Below are 10213 nucleotides of genomic sequence, written 5' to 3'. Positions count from 1 at the left end.
AATTGGTCCAACATTATAAAATCCATGTTTTGGAAAAAATGCTATGGATTAGTTGCAAAAAAATCAAGTCATCTGGTCACGTTATCGACAGTGACTGCACGATCACTAATTTAAGACGAGGTCAATGTGAGTGAGACTTACATTTTCTATTGCGATATTAATACGACAATAAAGGCATTATGCAACGATTATGTCGCAGTATTACCATAAAAACGTCGACAATGTGAACATTTACTCTTGTTTTTATTGGTCAAACAAACTTTGATTACAATATTAATAAAAAGAAATTATTGCAACGTTTTGATATTAGCGATGAATACAATGTTATATAATATACAAGATATCTCATTTGTGGACATTTAAATAACGTCAAGATTCTGATTATTTGCCTAGAAAATTGCACCAGCGAATATATATTTATCAGTTCAATTTCGGGGCAATTCAGTCCAGATTATGACTTATACATTTTATATAAGCTTTTTGAAGTCAACCAAAACGAATCGTAAGAAAAACTATGAGCCAGATGACAGGTAACACCAGGGTACCGTGGATGGCAGACGAACCCGATTTTTCACAAGATAGCTGATCACACAAATCGTCGAAGCGGTCCTTCTCTGTCACGGTGCTGTTGTTACAGTATTCTCCCTTGCACGAGCCTCTGCACGTGATGTATTTGTTGTCATCATAACACTGGTTTCCCCAGTTAGTGCTGCACGATCGAAACACAGAATTGATCTCCTTTTTATCTGCAAATACAAGTGTTGATCAGAATTACATTAAGCACACACGTTTTTGCGTGGAATATTTAAAATATAGATAAATGAGTTGAACAGAAAAAATACGTCCTCGCAACAAGGCCATACCACAGTATAAAACAAAGACAATGTTCAGTTGTATGGGGTCACCCAAGGGAATTCTGGAAATGTGAAAAAACGGAAACACGGCATCAAAAATCCTTTACTCGATTACCAGTTTTATAGATATTGGTCGTATCGGTATACGGTAAAAATCATAATCTTCATTGATTTGGCTGACGCACTGCAAATAACCTAAATAGGGCATGGTCAGGTAAAACGCCAGAAAAGTGTTGTTAGGAAACATAAAGAATGTAGCGGCTTGTGTAGCAGATTTATTTTGGCCGTTTATTTTCGAGTCTTTATGTAGAACCCACAAAACAAAACATCCGTACTTAACCTGCAGGCCAACAAGCTCGCGAGAATGTATCTGACACACTTGTGAAATAAAATTGGTATTAAATTTTTTTTTGTTGAAGCGTTTTTTTTAGCAAAATAAAAAAAGAAAAATCCCTAATGACTCAGTATCATAGATAAGTTACTTTCATAGAGAGAAACGTTTAAACACGTTATTTATTTTTGTTGGTGGAAACCTGAATACATGTTCTCTAGGATCCTATCTTGAAATAATGTAGTAGAAATTGTAGATTGAAATACTGTCGCAAACCTACTCACATTCAATAAAACTTTTAAGTTAAAACTAATTGTTTACATTAGAGATAAATGAGGACAGATACACACTGGGCATGACTAATATCGTTTGTTTATCCTGACATAAGTAAACAGAACATAACAAATGACTTAGGATATTTGCAAGGATTACATTGACCAATGTTTTCATAGAACCAAAACCTTTTCTACCATTTTGTAACTTAATGCTATGGTAAGGCATTAAAATATTCGTAGCATAACGATAGTATATGCTTATTAATAAATTTATAACCAATTCAATTCTTTATTCATGCATAATAAGAAATCTAGGCAAGGTATATTTTAACGGTAAAGGCTGAGAAGGCATGTGGTTGACCCTGTAAAGTTGGATATGACTATCACTTTTAATATTTACTTCCTTTTCTTTCATTCAAAATACATTTTGTTAATTAATGAGTTCAAACTGAAATGTCTCTGTATGCTACAGGTAGTAACCCCAATAAGCCAATATGTTCCCGATAATAGATACTGCCACGTGTGGTAATTGTATCAGGATAATCCCCATCTTAGGGACATGTACGCCCAGAGCTTCCGGTCCACTCGTCCCAACCTTTGATTAGACAAAAATGGCGACACTTCTTCCGTCTCCTATACTCTCACACTTCCACTCAGTGGTGGGGTACTACGACAACACTGGTATGTACCATAACATTTCGTGACATTAAAGAAAATAACTTTAGAGAGTTAAAACTTGTTTTCCTTCCAAGCGGATTTGCAGCACGTTTAATTGCTTGATTTATACGATAAGAAGAAACTGTCACCGAAACCATAATCTTACCCAACATCTTCATATAAGACAGGAAATACTAGTTCAACAGTGAAATGAAACAGGAAGAGGGCAAGTTTAATATATTGGCGATAAACATCTAAAATCAAATTCCAAGTACATGATTCCAAATGACATTGAACACGAACAGTAACCTTTCATGACAAATGTCTCGGGGTTCTAGAAATGTTTTGCAATAGTAATATATTTACGAGGGCTGATTGATATGTTGTGAACCTCATATGAAGAGATTTCAATTTTGCCGGACATATTGTATTATTTTTCAACATAACCCCTTCAGTATCTATACCCTTTGCCAGCGGTGTTTAAGGGCCTCAGGGCTACTTTTATAGAACTCCTTTTATTGGCTGTTCAGAAAGTCAGCCAGTGCATATATGTCGTCATCATTGAACTGAAAGTGGGTGCCTGATATAGCTGTTTTCAGTTTTGGAAATAGATGAAAGTCTGATGGAGCGGGATCAGGTGAATAAAACCACAATCGTGAATGGCAGCAGTGGTAATGACAGACTTGTGAACAGGAGCATTGTTCTGATGGAATAACACACCTTTAGTGAGCTTTCTGCGGCGCTTAAGTTTAACATTTTGTCGTAACTGCCTCAGAGGTGAAGCATAATACCATCTGCATCTCAGAAAGCCGAGGCCATAGCCTTCCCAGCTAATGGAACAGTCTTTGCCTTCTTTGGCGGGGAGAGAGACAGGGTGCTTCCATTGTTTCGATTGTTGTTTTGCCACTGGGGTAAAATGATGGACCCATGTTTCATCCATGGTGACATATCTCTGAAGAAAGTTGGCAGGATCTTCCTCAAAAAGTCTAAGATTAGCACGCGATAATGTGCACCTGGTGTGCTTCTGATCAACTGTCAACCGAACCGAAAGCTTTCTCATTGCAAGATCCTCGGGTCAGAATGGAATGTACTCTTTCCTTTGAAATGCCAACTCTACTGGCTATAAATCATTCTGTGACACGTCTATCAGTCATAACAAGATCATGAACTTTATTGGCCATTTTTGGGGTTGCAACATTGACATGCCTTCCCAGGACTTCTCATCCTCAAGGCACTGTCAGCCGCGCTTAAATTCCACCACCCACCTTTTCACTGTAGCATATGAAGGGACATCTTTCGCTAGTGTTGCTACCATATCATTATGGATTTAAGGTGTTTAACCTTTTTATGCAAATATTGGATCACTGCTCTTTTACCCATTTTGGCCATTTCCCAAAAGATGCTTGTCTTGTTTACTTTAAAGTGCTACCTCGTCGATATAAACTAACGAAATGGGAGATCAGTCCTTGGGTACACGGCCCTATATAGTCAGAGAATAGTAGGACTTTAAAAGAGCATCATTGAATACCTCCTTCAATACGAGGCTCACAACATATCAATCATCCATCTTAAATATAGGGAAAATTGATTTCAAACTTGCTTTATGAGACACTACACACCTCGGATAATTTCTATCTGCACTTGAAACGTACCAACACCTCAGAAAACCGTATCAGTGAGACAGGGAGTATTACTCTCATTTGTAACATGGCTGTCAAAAATACAAAATGTAATAAAATTAATTTTAGAGACATCATCAACTTTCATAATGTGATCTTAGTATTGACGTACCAATGCTAAGAACCATCAAAACAAAGGTAGATATCAACTAGTTGAGAGTGTTTTTCCATTTATATAAAGGCACAATAACGTGCAAAATAAGAATCCTTTGAAGAATATCCAGAAGTGTGTGATATCTTTATATATGATGCACATTTATAAACTTGTCCTAAATTGTCCAAAACTAAAACTATATAAAAATACCACAGGAAAAGACCAAGAGTAGTCCCTCCACAGCGACAATCAATCTTACAGTATAGTATTGATATGTAGTAAAGACCAAAATTAGCTTTATCTGACCTACTTTCGACGTATTGTTCCTGTATGATCCTTAGATTATTTGTCTGACCTACTTTCGACGTATTGTTCCTGTATGATCCTTAGATTATTTGTCTGACCTACTTTCGACGTATTGTTCCTGTATGATCCTTAGATTATTTGTCTGACCTACTTTCGACGTATTGTTCCTGTATGATCCTATGATGGTATACCTGACCTACCATTGTCCGTATGATCCTTAGATCGATGCCTAACCTACTGCTGTCCTTTCGTCCGTATGACATCTATGCCCGACGTACGTTTATATGACCTCGAATATAATCATTAAACTTTTGTTCCAGTTTGTCCCTGTATTGCCCATTGTGAATATGTCTAACGTACCTCTGTATGTTCCATTGGTATACTTGGCGTACCTCTGTGTGGCCCCTCGATTATATACCTTTCGTACCTCTGTAAGACACCTGAATGGTGGTATACCTTAGGTACTTGTGTATGTCATCTCAATGGTGGTATACCTTACATACCTGTGTATGGTATCTCAATGGTAGTATACTTTACATACCTGTGTATGGTATCTCAATGGTAGTATACTTTACATACCTGTGTATGGTATCTCAATGGTAGTATACTTTACATACCTGTGTATGGTATCTCAATGGTAGTATACTTTACATACCTGTGTATGGTATCTCAATGGTAGTATACTTTACATACCTGTGTATGGTATCTCAATGGTAGTATACTTTACATACCTGTGTATGGTATCTCAATGGTAGTATACTTTACGTACCTGTGTATGACTCCTATATGGTGTACCTGATGTACCATTGTATTATTGACCCTGTATGACCCCTATATGGTGTACCTGATGTACCATTGTATTATTGACCCTGTATAACCCCTATATGGTGTACCTGATGTATCATTGTATTATTGACCCTGTATAACCCCTATATGGTGTACCTGATGTACCATTGTATTATTGACCCTGTATGACCCCTATATGGTATACCTGATGTACCATTGTATTATTGACCCTGTATGACCCCTATATGGTGTACCTGATGTACCATTGTATTATTGACCCTGTATGACCCCTATATGTTATACCTGATGTACCATTGTGTTATTGACCCTGTATGACCCCTATATGGTGTACCTGATGTACCATTGTGTTATTGACTCTGTATGACCCCTATATGGTGTACCTGATGTACCATTGTGTTATTGACCCTGTATGACCCCTATATGTTATACCTGATGTACCATTGTGTTATTGACCCTGTATGACCCCTATATGGTGTACCTGATGTACCATTGTATTATTGACCCTGTATGACCACTATATGGTGTACCTGATGTACCATTGTATTATTGACCCTGTATAACCCCTATATGGTGTACCTGATGTATCATTGTATTATTGACCCTGTATAACCCCTATATGGTATACCTGATGTATCATTGTATTATTGACCCTGTATGACCCCTATATGGTGTACCTGATGTATCATTGTGTTATTGACCCTGTATGACCCCTATATGGTGTACCTGATGTACCATTGTATTATTGACCCTGTATGACCCCTATATGGCGTACCTGATGTATCATTGTGTTATTGACCCTGTATGACCCCTATATAGTGTACCTGATGTACCATTGTGTTATTGACCCTGTATAACCCATATATGGTATACCTGATGTACCATTGTATTATTGACCCTGTATGACCCATATATGGTGTACCTGATGTATCATTGTGTTATTGACCCTGTATGACCCCTATATTGTGTACCTGATGTATCATTGTGTTATTGACCCTGTATGACCCCTATATGGTGTACCTGATGTACCATTGTATTATTGACCCTGTATGACCCCTATATGGTGTACCTGATGTATCATTGTGTTATTGACCCTGTATGACCCCTATATGGTGTACCTGATGTGCCATTGTATTATTGACCCTTTATGACCCCTATATGGCGTACCTGATGTATCATTGTGTTATTGACCCTGTATGACCCCTATAATGTGTACATGATGTACCATTGTGTTATTGACCTTATATGACCCCTATATGTTATACATGATGTACCATTGTGTTATTGACCCTGTATAACCCATATATGGTATACCTGATGTACCATTGTATTATTGACCCTGTTTAACCCATATATGGTGTACCTGATGTATCATTGTGTTATTGACCCTGTATGACCCCTATATGGTGTACATGATGTACCATTGTATCATTAACCCTGTATGACCCCTATATGTTATACCTGATGTATCATTGTGTTATTGACCCTTTATGACTCCTATATGGCGTACCTGATGTACCATTGTATTATTGACCCTGTATGACCCCTATATAATATACCTGATGTATCATTGTGTTATTGACCCTGTATGACCCCTATATAATATACCTGATGTACCATTGTGTTATTGACCCTGTATGACCCCTATATGGTGTACCTGATATATCATTGTATTATTGACCCTGTATGACCCCTATATGGTGTACCTGATGTACCATTGTATTATTGACCCTGTATGACCCCTATATAATATACCTGATGTATCATTGTGTTATTGACCCTGTATGACCCCTATAAGGTGTACATGATGTACCATTGTATTATTGACCCTTTATGACCCCTATAATGTGTACCTGATGTACCATTGTGTTATTGACCCTTTATGACTCCTATATGGCGTACCTGATGTACCATTGTGTTATTGACCCTGTATGACCCCTATAAGGTGTACATGATGTACCATTGTATTATTGACCCTTTATGACCCCTATATGGTGTACCTGATGTATCATTGTGTTATTGACCCTTTATGACTCCTATATGGCGTACCTGATGTACCATTGTGTTATTGACTCTGTATGACCCCTATATGGTGTACCTGATGTACCATTGTGTTATTGACCCTATATGACCCCTATATAGTGTACCTGATGTATCATTGTGTTATTGACCCTTTATGACCCCTATATAGTGTACCTGATGTATCATTGTGTTATTGACCCTTTATGACTCCTATATGTTATACATGATGTACCATTGTGTTATTGACCCTTTATGACTCCTATATGGTGTACCTGATGTACCATTGTATTATTGACCCTTTATGACTCCTATATGGTGTACCTGATGTACCATTGTGTTATTGACCCTTTATGACTCCTATATGGCGTACCTGATGTACCATTGTGTTATTGACCCTGTATGACCCCTATAAGGTGTACATGATGTACCATTGTATTATTGACCCTTTATGACCCCTATATGGTGTACCTGATGTACCATTGTGTTATTGACCCTGTATGACCCCTATATAGTGTACCTGATGTATCATTGTGTTATTGACCCTGTATGACTCCTATATGGTGTACCTGATGTACCATTGTTTCATTGATCCTGTATGACCCCTATATGGTGTACCTGATGTACCATTGTATTATTGACCCTTTATGACCCCTATATAGTGTACCTGATGTATCATTGTATTATTGACCCTGTATGACCCCTATATGGTGTACCTGATGTACCATTGTAATATCCTCCCTGTGTGACTCCTAGATATTATACCTAATGTACTATTAATTGTATTATTAATATATATATATATTACTCTCTAGATGATATTTCTGATGTATCACTGTCTTACGGATCCTAGATGGTGTACCTGATGTACCTTTGTATTATTAACCTATATATTAACCTCTAGATTTTATTTCTGATGTATCACTGTCTTACGGATCCTAGATGGTATACGTGACGTACCTTTGTCCCATTGTTCCTGTATGACACAATAATTTCCACACTTGATACGACTCTGTAGACCAGTCATTTCGTCTGTATTGTTGAGGCAATCGAACCCATTAGTCTGATCATTTACCGTGTAAGAACACACGTGACACCAGAATGTCTCACCATTGGGTGTTGTTTCTTCTGTACTGCCTTAAACGGGAGAAAATATGATAACAAAATTGGACTAGCTTAACCCTTCTACTGACTTTACGTGGTGTAATTTGCCGAGAACGTCAAGCTTACGTAATAAGTAAAACAGTATACTTAAAGAAGAAAAATTCCAACTGTTTCAGTCTTTTATGCTTTAAGAGGTATATCAAATGTATGTCAACTTCAACACATTTAGCTCACAGAAGTTACGAACATATTAGAAGCGTGTTCAGGTAATTGCAACAAATAGCTATTAGAATTCACCGCATAAACATCTAAACATTAGAATTCAATTGTATAACATTTTGCTATCAGAATATATTAAGCGCCAATCATAACAACTAGCCATCAGAATAGGCTGTGAGTAAATTATAATGATCCTTCTATTACAAAAGGGGGATGTAAAAATAACCGAGTCAATGTATGTATACTTACATGATCCACAAATAAGGAGTAAAGTTAGTCCAGTGATGAAAACATACGATAATATCTTCATTTTCAAGGTTAAATTAAGAAAACATATATATGAAGTATCATTTACAAATAATTGCAAGAAGACGGCATGCTAATTCGACATAGAAGTCCTTCCTTGCATCTTGATGTCTGTATGGAAAGTGAGGGAGCAACCTAACTTTGATTGGAGGCTGTCCGAGAAGCTATCTCTGCCTGGGTGGGAGGTTGTAAAAGATAATAAGATTAATGAGCGAATAACTAGCCGAGACCGAGGGGTCCCAAACAGGGGAGAAATCATCTTGGCACAATTTTAATATCAATTTTAGTAAAAAAAGAACAGCTTCGATTTAAAGTTGTAAAATTTCAACCTGAAACGAAATCTACTGTTTATTTCCTGACAGAATTCAATGTCTACTTCATGTGTTTATCACCAATTTCAATTCATATACATGTATTTGAATTATGAACATTGAACGTAATATTGCTTATTTCTCTATGTAAAAACATATATAAGCTTATTTATAAATATTTAATGCATTTTTGCAGGTGAAATGTAGAAATTTAACAAAGTAATAAAATCTGTATTTTCAGTGCAGCTATGAGCAGTAAAATACATACTAAAAAAGATTTTGCAGTGGAAATATTTTTCCGCTTTGACTAATCAGAGCTAACCTTTGTATTCACCTCATAGAAACTTCGATTTCTATAGATTGATTATTTGCTGTATTTCGGAAATATTCTGACTAGTTTTTGACAAAATATTCACTTGACGTTAGCTATTCATGCACAGATTCTGCGATAACAGCAGAAAACGCTTAAATTGTGCTGATCAGTCCTTTCAAAATAGCGCCGTCAAGTTGACGTGGAGTAACGCCACAAATAGATGACGTCATAACTGATTACCGCACTGTTTGACACTATTCATTTTTCGATGTTTTCAATTTTGTTTTTAAGTACATGTATATGAAATGCAATAAAAAGAAAATTGAATGGTTTCCCGTTAAATATAACATATATGTCGCTCGTATGACAGAATATTTCGATATCTTTCACTCGTGAAAATATCGATATTTTGTTATGAAATATATGTTATATTAAACGGGAAACCATTCAATATCCTCTATATCTAAGATATTAAGGAAATGTACAAAGGAAGAAAACAAATTGTAACACAAATCCAGCACCGTTCCCTTCCATCTAAACATAAAAAGTTATAGATCCAACCTTGGATCATAGAAGGCTTACAATGTCAAATTAGACAGACATCTTCTGTTAATTCAGTACACACACACTACGGACACAGTCGAAAATGTTAAAGCGGATATAATGAGCATAATCTATTGGTGGATCGTCAGGAGCTGGAACCACCTTCCAGGAGGAGTGGGAGAAGTTACCACTTATTGATGTGTCAATTAACATCAACATTTCAAGTCTTCCGAAAGAAAGACGTCGCGATAATCAAAACGCGCCCTTATTACATTTGTGTTCAGACCACAACCAACATAAATGCGCTGTATTAGATATTGGCTGAACACACTTTAACTATAGTGTAAAACAGATTAGGCGATTTTCTATTTATAATTTATAATTAAGACATAAATAGA

At 36.6% G+C, this 10213-nt stretch overlaps 1 protein-coding gene across 1 annotated transcript; it reads right to left on the bottom strand.

Annotated features, from left to right (window-relative positions):
• Positions 1 to 224: 224 nt before the first annotated feature.
• Positions 225 to 8804, bottom strand: LOC117315730. The gene is made up of 3 exons (XM_033870084.1): positions 8592 to 8804; positions 7980 to 8156; positions 225 to 746 (listed from the first exon to the last, which is right to left on the bottom strand). Exons 1-3 carry the CDS (start codon positions 8650 to 8652, stop codon positions 487 to 489), a joined length of 498 nt encoding a protein of 165 aa, XP_033725975.1. The 5' UTR covers positions 8653 to 8804; the 3' UTR covers positions 225 to 486.
• Between the last annotated feature and the right edge of the window lie 1409 nt (positions 8805 to 10213).

This window comes from Pecten maximus, chromosome 2 (genome assembly GCF_902652985.1).
Source record: "Pecten maximus chromosome 2, xPecMax1.1, whole genome shotgun sequence".
Taxonomy (NCBI): Eukaryota; Metazoa; Mollusca; class Bivalvia; order Pectinida; family Pectinidae; genus Pecten; species Pecten maximus.
This window is presented reverse-complemented; position numbering and strand designations above follow the sequence as displayed.